Source organism: Microtus ochrogaster, chromosome 19 (assembly GCF_000317375.1).
Source record: "Microtus ochrogaster isolate Prairie Vole_2 chromosome 19, MicOch1.0, whole genome shotgun sequence".
Taxonomy (NCBI): Eukaryota; Metazoa; Chordata; class Mammalia; order Rodentia; family Cricetidae; genus Microtus; species Microtus ochrogaster.
In genome coordinates this window covers 31,163,067-31,175,243 of record NC_022021.1, presented here as the reverse complement: position 1 = coordinate 31,175,243, position 12,177 = coordinate 31,163,067, and the positions used below count along the sequence as shown (strand labels likewise).

The 12,177-nt window shown below is 43.1% G+C and overlaps 1 protein-coding gene across 1 annotated transcript in view; it reads right to left on the bottom strand.

The window, feature by feature from the left end:
• Adamts12 (ADAM metallopeptidase with thrombospondin type 1 motif 12) overlaps positions 1-12,177 on the bottom strand; it is a 238,375-nt gene that overhangs the window by 40,438 nt on the left and 185,760 nt on the right. The window contains exons 17-18 of the mRNA XM_005356634.3: positions 10,660-10,786; positions 5,171-5,381 (exon numbers count right to left, since the gene is read on the bottom strand). Coding sequence (XP_005356691.1) covers positions 5,171-5,381; positions 10,660-10,786 — 338 coding nt within the window. The remainder of the gene's footprint in view (positions 1-5,170; positions 5,382-10,659; positions 10,787-12,177) is intronic.

Sequence of the window (12,177 nt, the reverse complement as noted above, 5' to 3'; positions counted from 1 at the left end):
CTTTATTCCCAGACACTCAAGAAGGTGGTGTAAGAAGATCAAAAATCAGCATCTAGCTTGGGTAACCTAGCAAGAATTAATTTTCAAATGAATTTAAAAGTTTTGGAGATGTTTGCTTAGCAGGAGAGGCCTTGCTTCACAGTAAAACAGACAGAAACTCACATCTAACTTTGGCGATTATTTGCCATAGGGATGCCTCTTGCAGAAGACATGGGCCTCATTTATCCCCTAGAAAGAATGTGGCACCTACTATGTTGTTCTAAGTGCCTAATGCTTGAGACTACACTGCAAACCACAAAACAGTAACCATGTGGGTTTCATTCATGCTTAGATCGTGGTCTCTGTTCCTAGTTATGACCATAATTTTTATTTCACCACCACAATGTGTAGAGTATTTTACTGTAAATAACAGAAAATTTTTCTGAAGAGAGACTCTTTAGACATACACCTACAGGTGGCTTAAAGAAATGCCATTTTTGCTGTGTGTACATCTATATTAAATGAAATGAATAGCAGTGACAGCCATCCATCAACCCATATTAAAACCAGGCTGAATAAACAGGCAGAGAACTGCTCACTTAGGCAGAGTGTACATAAATCACATAGGAAAGTGGTTTAAAAGTGAACCCAGTATTGACCAAAATAAATCTTTACTCTTCTACCACTCAGAGATTGCCTTCACATAAGAGATAGATGTGACTTTCAACTTATCATTTATTGAATTCTTGTGTAAGAAGCAACTTATATTTTTGAGTTTTCAAGTTGCAAAATGAAAGTTAATGAACTTCTATCAACGGTTAGAGTTATTTTAAGGGTTAAACAAAATAGCCTGCATAGTCAGGGAAAGCATTTGGCTAATGACAGGTGGCATTATTGGTGTGTCCATTTCTCTGCCTTGTGCAAAATGCCTAGCCAGTGTTTTCCTCTGTAGCATTTTTGTTAGGACCTGTGCTGGTAAGAACTTGGAAATACAAATCCATCTATGCTCAGAGAAAGCGTAAAAGCCTTAACTTTTGCTATGTTATGGGTAGTGAGAACATGGCAGAGAAAATGAGAATAAACCTGACACATGGTAGAGCCAAGATTTAAAGCAAGGGAGCCTTGACCTAGCAACCACAAACCTATTACTAGACTGACTGCCTCTCACATGGCAAGCCACTGAAGTGTGGTACTTGAGCAAAAAATAGGAGTTACAGAAGCTTAGTTAATTTCTCTCTCTCTCTTTTTTTCACAATAAATAGAATTGCCAGTTTTTGAGCTTAAAAAAAAAACAAGAACAAAAAAAAAACTAGGCTGAGCAAAACCAGGACAAGGTTCTTGGCGAAGGTTGAGATTAAGGTGCTTGTTGAGAGGATGAATTTAGGTTGGGGAGGAGTGGGAAACAGTGGCTGGAGAGAACAGGAAACAAGAGTTTCCTAGGGTGAACAGGGAGGAGAAGCCCCCGCCAGACCACTCACTGTTTCTCAGAGTTGATTGTATTGGCCTGTCAGGGCAGAACCTACTTTCCCTTTACAACAGGCTAATGGAGGAACCTTGCTTGGGTATCTCATGGGATTTTGCAGGGAGGACCATTCAACAGAAAACTAGGGGTTCTCCTCAGTTCTGGGATCTTTTGGCCAAGTCATCTCATACCTCAGCAAATCCACAGGTCAGTGCAGACCAAGGTAAATCTAGAGCACTTCTCTGTTTCACACAATGTAGGCAGCATGGTGAAGTTCTAAGGACAATGCTGTGTGCCAAGAAATACAATGATCATCACTTTTATGGGGGATGGAAACGAATTTTATCAAAATATACTCTATATAAAATATTCTTAAGGATATATTGCTATGCTCTAGATCAGTGCATCACTCAGCCCTCATCGGGGAAGCGTCTTCTTACAGTAGATAATAATTAACACAGAGACCCACAGCTGGGCAGTGTGCGGAGTGAGAGCACTTAGCTCTAAATGGAATATATTTATCAAATCCTTCCTCTAAAAGTTCAAGGATATACGGCAAAAAGGAGGTAGTAATTGCCAGAGGTGGTGGAGAGCTCCAACAAGTCAGGGTCTTCTAGGCATAATGGGACTGATAACTGTATGAACTGCCAGAGACTGGCAGCACACACAAGATCTGCCTAGGTTCAAATCAGCAAAAATCTCAGAACTGAGAAGGGGAAGCAGACACAAGTCCCACACTTACTCAAGAAGTTGTGTGCAATTGATCCCTGCTGGGAAAGGGAAATCAGTTCTCCCCAATGGGGCATCTGGGTATATCAACCACACTCCAGGCAAGGCCTTACACCCAGGAGTAGTTGGTTAACCTAAAGCACACTCCACATTTTTCTGTGTGCGCTGTTTGATTTTTTTTTTTTGCCTTACTGGGTTTTTGTTGGTTTGTTTTGACCTTTGCTTTTTGTTTTATGATTATTTGGGGGAGAGAAAGAGAGCAAGAACATGAGTTGGGTAGGTAGGGAGGTGGGGAGGACCTGGGAGTTGGGAGAGGGGAAATATGATCAAAATATATGGTTCTGTTTGTTGTGTCCTATTCTGGTTTGTTTTTATTTTACTTTATTTTTAGGTGCCTGTTTGTCTTTTAAGGAGAAAGGGTATAGATCTGGGGGAGGGGAGGGGACAAGGATGTGGGGGGAATTGAGGAAGAGGAAACTGTGATCAGAGTAGATGGTATGGAAAAAGATTCTATTTCTAATGAGCAAGAAAGTTAGATGAGCTATGTAAGTAAAATTTTAATAAAAATATATACACATAAAATTGCACCAAGGTATCTTGGCATAGTTAAAATGTGAAAGACTTATTTTTTTATCTATCTCAGCAAAGCTCATTGAGGGTTGTTATCCAGACAACCAAAGGAGGAAAGAAAACCTACTCAATGAATCTGCGGATGCTGATTTACCTACAGGCACTTTGCCTACATCTTCTAATGAAGGTGCCAGCTTGACTCCTGCTCAGCGCTGCAAGAGGAAGCTGGAAACTGGATTCCACATGCACTGTCAATCAGCTACACAATGACCTGTTTTGGGAGCCACAGACACTAGCGCTTGTCATCTCATGCCAACTCCTTTGGTCTCTTGCTCTCCAGCTAAGTCAGGTTATTATGTGCTACACACATGGGCGCAGGAAGGTCTCCTCAGCCAAATCTGTAATTACAGTCTTTTGAGAAAGCCCTGGGATTCTGGCAATTAGCAAATTCTACATGACAAGAATTATTAAGTGTTTTGGATGCAGCCAACATCTTTTTCTTTGGTAAACAAATTTAATGGGTCCATCACAATACCCCATTCAGCCTTATTTGACAACACTGTAATTTATAACAGTCTAGGTTGGTGGTGAACAGGTCAGGCCAAACACATGCTACAATTCGTCCTTCCCAAGAATAGAAGGGGGGATATTCTGACTTGCAGATGTACCAGTGCACAAATCCATAACACGTCTGCATTAACTGCTAGACATATCATTACATGCACCTTCCATGCCCGTTCTCAACTGCCCACCTCCCCTCTACTGCCCCAACTTTCCTTTGTCTCCCATGTGATAGGAAGTTTTCACACTCTAAAGACCATGAATTCTGGCTCTTTACTTTAGCCCACATACCTACTAGAACACCTTGCACAGAACTAGAAGTTAAATGATACCAATTATGACTGTAAGTTAAGGAAACTGTCTTGGAAGATTATCAAAGATGTTCTGTTCACACGAGTACTCTGCTTTCAAATAAGCATCTTCAAAAATGGTAATTTTATTGATGCAAAATCGAGACGCCTTCTTTAGATAATGTTTTTAGAGCATCTTTATAAACTACACAAGAAATATTTATTCATAATAAAACACATTTTAAACACAAATGCTTTATCTCAGTTGAGTCCATTGCTTATTTAATCATCAATGTCCATTCTAGTTATTTTTCTTTTTTCTTTTCTTTTCTTTTTTTTTTTTTTGTTTTGTTTTTTGAGACAGAGTTTTCCTGTGTAACAGTCCTAGCTGTTCTGGAGCTAGCTCTTGTAGACCAGGCTGGCCTCGAACTCACAGGGATTCACCTGCCTCTGCCTCAAAAGTGCTGGGATTAAAGGTGTGTGCCACCACTGCCCGGCCTAGTTATTTTCCTATAATGTCTCCCGTGCCAAATATTTTCCATTTCCCAAGATATTTTCCTCTGGAAAACTTCTGAAAATTTCTGACCATTGTTACAGGAAGCTTGCAGCATCTTGAGAATTTGCACAGGGGCCCTTGGGCTGTCAAGGCGCTTGCTACCAAACCTAACGACCTGAGTTTGATCCCTGGAACCTACATGATGGAAAAATAGAACAGATGCTGCTCACAGTTGCTCTGTGTCCTGCACAAGCGCGTCATGGCACATGTGTACACAGTACAATAAATAAGTGCAGAAAGGTTTGCTTAAAGCCCATACAGTGAGATCAGTATCGTTCTTAAAATTTTGGTGTGTTCATTTCTAAAGGTTATTGGTGGTCTGGCTGTTTCTTAGGTCATAAGAGAAATGCACGCAAGGAAACAGAAATAAGGCCTTAGAGATACCTGGTGTCGCCAAAGAAAGAAGAACTTGCCTCTCCCCAGTCACCTCGGGGCACAGCAAGGCCTTAGGGACCCAGATTCCACAGTGACACATAACCTTTAAGCCCTCTGATTTCTAATTATACCCACAGAATTAGATGAATTAATTTGTGGAAAATGCAATGCTAATTTGAGTTTAGGATCTGCTAACAGATACCCCAAATGCATGCCGAGTAGATGGATGCTGTGAACAGTTTCTGAGTCAAGTGCATTTCCCATTTTGCTGCCACAGTAACCCTCCTTTGGGTTTGGTTAACTACAGCACTGAACTGCCAACTGCTTTTACAGATTGGTTTTGGGGGCTGTAGTATGTGTGTGTGGCTTTGGTTTGTTACAATAACCTAGCGACAGGTCAGTGGATATCACACAATAAGACTCCATTAGCTACCATGAGCCTGTATCAGTGAGATTCAACTAATCCCTGGTATATAGCCGCCCACTCAGCGAGGGAGGCTATGCTCTTGTAAGGCTGGAAACAGGAAATGCGGTAAGCAAGTCAGATGTAATGGATACTATACAGTAGGCAATTTTATGCCAAGTCAATGTGAAGGAATGAGTAAGAGGCAGGGATAACATCATCGTCCCTTCAGCCTCGGAGCTTACCTCACTCCAGTTGCCCACCGTCCAGTCTGATGGACACAGAATGTCTCTGTTGCAGGAAACCAGGGCCTTGGGCTTCAGCAGGTGCTTGCAGTCTGTCGCTGGGAGAGCCTGCTCATCAGAGCCCATGGTCTGGATGCACAGCACTGGTCTCTTTTTCTCTCCATAGGGCCCACATGTTGTCGAGCAGGCTTCCCACTCCCCTGCCCACCACCTGCAGGCAGACATGGACATGGAAGGAGATCACCAAAAGTAGATGTTCATTCGTTCAACCACTGGGAGAGAAACTAGGCAGACATATGTTACGAAGCTGGGAGATTCCTGGAGATGATGCGGGCTCTGTGGGTGTTTTCTGCAGACAGGGTCACTGTGACTTGTTCAATTATAAACCCCTAAGCCCTGCAGAGATCCTGGAATAGGAAGTTATATTTGAGTTGGTTGGAAGATGGCTCAGTATTTCAGAGCACTGGCTGCTCCTTCAGAGAACCTGGGTTCAATTGTCAGCACCCATATGCTAATTCACAATTATCTGTAACTTTGGTTCCAGAGGACCTAATGCCATATTCCAACCTCCAAGGACACAAGGCACAGAAGTGCTGTACATACATCCTAGCGTGCAAATCATTTATGTACACAAAATTTAAACTTTAAAAGAATGATGTCTTTCAATGGGAATAAATGCTTGTATTTTAAGTCAGGGAAATTGAGGTCCAAGGTTCTGCTGTGCAGCTTCCACCAACTTTAAGCTTGACTTTGTCATCTGTTTAGCGAGGTTACTATAGCAACCTCATCAGTGTGATGGATTGGATGAAATACCACTTCATGCAGAGTGAAGAGCACAGAGCCCCCCCCCCCACTCCCTACAGTCACCGGTGATGCATTGGTATTTTGACTGTAGACATGGAGTTATCATATCCAATCTTTCTCTAGGTCTCGTGGCTCTGAGTTGAATGTTTTTCTATGCCACCGCGAGACAGATGTAAGTGCACCCCATTTATGACTTAGGTGATGTGGAATCTCTAACCATTGCCTTCACGTTGCCCCTGATCTCCTGTAAGCTGCTGCTTCTTCACAGTCTCACTTACTTGACAAAGGAGAAAAATAACTTAAATCAGATCATTTCTTCCATCTCAGCAGTTCCTATGAAGCTGAGCGGTCAGGTAAATCAACGTTTTGGGTTCTCTGAGGACACAAGTTAGTGGGGAAGTTCTTTGTTTATGAGTGATTAATTGAAAGTTCCAGAACGGAACCAATGGCTGCAATGAAGTACTGTGGAAAACAGCAGGGGTCCCTATTGGAACTCTCTCACTTCTTCCATCTTTATCATGATGCAAACCTTCTTCAACACAGAGACGAGAACTATTCTCTTCTCCTGGTGGAGCTGGGGTCCACCATTGTGGACACAATTCTTCCATATAAGATGCCATGCAGCAATTAAAGGAGACACTTCTATCTTTCACAGGAAAACAGCACATTATGGGAAACCCTGCAATCTTGACCTGGAGGAGGCCTTCTGGCCTTAAGATGGTATTCAGTTCTGGTAATCGTGAAGATGATGAAGTTCTGTTCTGTTACTTTTATTTACCACTCTTAATTTTTGTATGGGTATTGGTTTTCATACATTTTTATCTCAAGTTAAGATTTGGAGAAGAAAGCTCTTTCTCGATTCTATTAGTTTCTTCACTTAGCATGTAATTAAGATCACCGATTTATTCTTTGGGCTTTAATTCTGGTTGCCTCGTATGAATAAAGAGCTAATATTTGACAGTGTGATGTGAAAGCAAATTAATGCCCACTGTATTAATCTAATTACTTTGCCCTACCTCTGACATTTCCAAGGGAGGCAAGGCAGTTCGCTGAATATATAAAATGTCATTCTGGAAAGGCCCTAATCTGAGCTGATGGAAAGCCTAATTTATCTAATTACTTGCTACAGGGCTTTCAGTTGTATTATAACAGAAGGATAATGGCCCTTCGTGTATTCTCTTTCTGGAGCAACCTCCATAGTCCTCAAGGAGTGACTGTGGGCTGGTGCTGTGATTAAAATCTGTTGCCTAAAGTTCACAAGTTAGAAACTAAGTCTCCAGTGCACCAGCGTTGGGAGGTCAGGCCTAACGGGAGTGTTTGGGTCATGCGGACAGAGTGCTCATGCATGGATGAACGCTACTACACACTGTGCCTGTGTAGTACTGTGTAGAGAGGAGGCTTGCTCTCCCTCACTGTTCTACTGTGTGGGGTACATATCCTCTCTCTTATCTTCTCAGCTGATGTGGGAAGCTACAACAAGTGCTGATGCCTTGATCCTGAATTTCAGTTCCTAAAATAACTAGAAATACGATTCTGTTCTTTATAAGTTGCCAGGTCTGTGGTATTCTGTGGCAGCAGGGCAGGCGAGACTAAGGTATCTCGTCAGCTTGAAATGAGGACCTTTCTACATTTTGGTTTTCCTGCCAAGGTCTTCCAGGCTTAAGCTTTCCCCCGGCTCTTAATCCCCCAATGTTGGTTAGTTCTTGTTAGCATGACATAAACTATAGTCACCTGGGAGAGGGACCTCCATCATATTGCCCTGTGGGCAAAGTGTGGGGGGGAATTTTCTCTATTAACAATTGCTGTTGGAGGGTCCCAAATACAGTGTTACCCATCCTGGGGCAAGGGGTCCCAAGCCATATAATAAAGCAGGATGATCAAGTAAGCCATGGTGCAGAATCCAGTAAGAATCCCTCCCCCATGGTCTCTGCTTCAGTTCCTGCCTTCAGTTTCCTGCCTTGGCTTCTTGAATGATGCGCCATGATGTGAAAGTGTAAAATGAAATAAATCCTTTCTTCTCAGTGGCACCGACAAGGACAAGACTCTGCTTGACTCAACGCTGGGTACTGCCTTGTGCCCTCCATTTTTTTTTTTTTTTGATTTTTTGAGACAGGGTTTCTCTGTGGTTTTGGAGCCTGTCCTGGAACTAGCTCTTATAGACCAGGCAGGTCTCGAACTCACAGAGATCCGTCTGCCTCTGCCTCCCGAGTGCTGGGATTAAAGGTGTGCGCCACCACCGCCTGGCTGCCCTCCATTTTTAACAGGGAAGTCTGTAAAGTCCGTTTAAGAAAGTCCACTCAAATTAGCAATTATTGTTGATATTTGATTGGGTTCTTGGGCCTCCATGGTCCCCCAGGTGATATCTGTTCATCCCGACATCTCTTGAGAAAGACCTACTGCCAGATCAGCTTAGCTCCAGAATTTTTTACTCCTACTTTTTTCTGTTAGTATCTCCCAATCCATTGACCTCACCATGATACTCGGATACAGACTTGTCCCGAGTCTGTATCCTCCTGCTTGTCAATATTATGTTTGGTGCTGAGACAAATATCTTCTCGGTAAATTCCTATTGCCGTGGTCCCTGTGCTTGTCATGTTGTTGAATAAATAAAGGGTATGTTATGTTATTTTAACAAGTATCATTGAATGATTTTTTTTTAATAACAACTGGTCAATGAGAAGCATCGTATGTAGTGTTCTTTAATCACAAAATGTTAGTTGATCCCTTAACTTTATGATGCAAAAATCCTAAGGACTGGGTCTATATCACAAATTATTACTGTGTCAACATTTGGGGAGCATTAGGAAAGTGTTACTATCCCTGTCTGAATCACTTGTAAGGAGGACCAGGAAACCAAGGCCTTGTAATAAACACCCAGTGAATTATCTCATCAGGACTGGAAACGACTGGTGTTCTCAATGCCGAATAAATGGAGATAAATTCTCATCTGTAAATTTTGCCTGAAATAATGGACTCTGTTGCTTTTGTATGAGTTACAAATAATGTAGAAGTTTATGTCAAAGTGTGTGTGAGAGAGACAGAGAAAGATAGAGATAGACAAAGCCACAGACAGACACAGAGAGACTGTGCATGACTTAAAGAGTCCTTGGTTTTCCTGGAATACTTGTCTACGGTTTGGAAGGGGTCCCACTTTGATGGGGGAAACCTCCGAGCCCCTCTCTTACCTGTAGCTTATTTATTTAATTAATTATTTATTCAACCTATTTCCAGTGCTCGCTAGGGTAGCTCTCACTGCTATGAGCCAGCTTACCTCACCAACTCTCAGACAACCGAGATGAGAACTTCCAGGATATTACCTATAACCACGCAGGCGAAAATCCTGAACAACAGAGTAATCCAGCCCGAAAACTCAAAAGAGCTGATGGAGGGAAACCGGGATGAAAGTCCCATGCTGCTCTTTCATGCAGCAAAACCGCACAGCTGCCAGAGTTGAATGAGTAGCTGTGATGTTTATTGAATACTATGGATAGGCATGGTCATAGCCGTAACCTTGCAGAACTTTGCTTTGCCAACAAAACAGAGTCAAGAGAAGTCAACTGGGGAGAAGGAACACAAATGACCTCTCCCTGCAGTCAGATCTTCCAAAGCATTGCTTTCTTGGCAGTTCTGGTCTTGAATCATTGGCTGCAGCATATTTATTCTAAGGTTTGGATAATTTGACACTTTTTATCAGATCTTAAAACGTCTGTCTTGGACACTCCTTGGAGGAAGATCAACAAATGCTGAGTTTGGATTTAAAGCCTGAGACCTTGATGAAGAAAAACTGTCTCAAGAAAAAGAGTGAAACCGTTTTGGAGGGAGAAAGGGCAGTTCTGGGTGATGCATGTGAGCTTCTCAAACATCATGGCAATCAGATGACCGAGGAAGACGCACGAGAACTGCATGTCCCGAGAAAAATCTGACCTTGGAGGGCGCATCTGCACAGTAGCTGTCTGGCACCCGGCAACCATGTGAGCACATCATCCCTGCCCCTCTAACTGCCATGGCTGCATGACTGTCTGTGTGAGAGGAAGCTGTGCAGCTGGACCATTTCTAACTTTTGCTGTGGATCGAAAGTTCCATCTATAAACTCAGCTTAAGAAGCACAGCAGGAGAAAAAAATATCCTTTACTGTATTCTGGCATGCTTCTCTCAGACCCAAGAGATGATGAAATACTAGTCCATGATAAAGCCTCAGGGATAGGAGGGGATTTGTGGACGGTAGCTAGGAGAACAAGGCCTGGGCAAAGCGCTTGACCACAGCCCCAGCCCAGACAACAGCCTGTTTTCTAAGTCCCCTCTTTGGGGAAGCCCGAAGAGTAGACATAGTCAGTTCAGAGTACCAGGATGAGAATGTTCTAGATTCAATGGGGACATGTCCTTGGGAAACCAAGCCCGATAGTTAATCAACTTCTGGGTGAATGCTGTGTACATTATCTTCAACAGTTTGAGATTAAGTCTTAGCAAAGAAAAACATACAATGCGTCAACTTTGTAAGAAGAATTGCTCGCTGGAAAGAAAACATTTCCACAGCTTGCCACAGGCTAACAGCACAGCCACAAAACTGTTCACAGCTTTGCTTTAGCAACACAGCCCACAATTACCACGCAGCGTGGGAGCCCTGTTAAATCAGCTGTCTGGGCAGGGGACTCACAGAGGCTCAGCTGCCTGGCATCAAGGGTTACCTGGGTGGACAATCCTTCTCATAGCACTTCTTCTGTCTGCTACTGGGCTGTGTTTCTGGGTTACAGAAGGTGGCTTTCACTATCCCATGGCCCTTCTTAACACAGTGGGCAGTCTGGCGGCGGATACCTGGGGAAAGAAGCACACATGTTGAATTCTGAATCCATGCGAATGTTACCGTACAAAAAGCCAATGTCCTTGGAGAGGCCCTAGAGAGAGAATGGCATTGATACTTCCAGCCAAAGTTGAACTTCCAGATGGTTCCAGCTTCCAGACATTTGAGCCGGCTTCTACCGAATCACTGCAATCACTTGAGTCTTCCTAGTGGAGAGGCCAAACAGATTGTAAATTTTCCAACCTTTGTGTGCCTTGTACAAATGTCTGTCTCACCAATCTATTATTGCGATGAGGTACCGGCGCTTACTACATTAAATGGAGAGTGGTTTCTCATATTAAAGAGACAACTCTACAGGCTGAATGAGCGCCAGCTCTCTTCCCTTCTCCAGTCACGACCAATTCAGCTTAGATTCCTGAGTTTACAGAGCACAGGCTCTGCTGATTTCTTTCATCTCTCTGTCCTGCACTCTTGTCCTTCCTTCCTTCCACACCTGCTCTGTTCTTCCGAGGTCCCTGCGCTGAACTGGTGGAAATAGTCCTACGGATGACTGTCATTTCCATTGGAGGTCTAGAAATTGGGGTGCTATCTTCTGTCTAACTGCTCCCCCTAATTCTTATAATCTAGGGATAGTAGACTTGCTTCCCTCCCCTTCCAAGTGTTCATGGGCATCATTTACCTTCTTTGGTTTCTCTAAACCCTACCGAGACCTGTGAACGTAGCCACGGTAGTGAGCACCAGGGTGACAACTGTTTCCTGCTGCGGTCTCTGAGTGACATGATCTCCTCTCCAATAATGAACTTGGCAGTTTAGAGAAAACTAAACCCTCAGACTGTTACTCTTCAGTGATATGCTCATCAGTCTGGAATCCAACTTTGGACCAGTGGCGGCTCTCTTTAACATGGGGATTGTAACAGCTCTAGTGGAGAGGTTAGAATCGGGTCATGCTTTTAAGAGTGATTACTATTATGTAACATTGTAAATTCAGAGAGCATGAGCTTAGACTGTAGCTAAATGACCATGATTTTTTCTATGAAAATAAAATCCACGGCTTGTCGTTTGTTCTTTTTTTTTTTTTTAAACTGGACACGGCCCCCAAAGAAATTTTACTAAGTAAGGATGCCAATTAAGCTGTGCGATGCCATAGCGCTACATTATTTCTAATCTGAAGACATTTACTTGAAACTTCTAAGGTGGAAATCAGCCCCGTGTGATGGTTCGCCAGGCTGGGGGCTTTTACAGCTAATCCTAACAGCTTGAGCCTAATTTCTGAGCCCAGAGCAAGTAATGAGGGAACTGACTCTTGTCAGGTGTTCTCTGACCACCAATTATCCACACTGGCATCTGTGTGCCTGCACACACACACACACACACACACACACACACACACACAGACACACACACA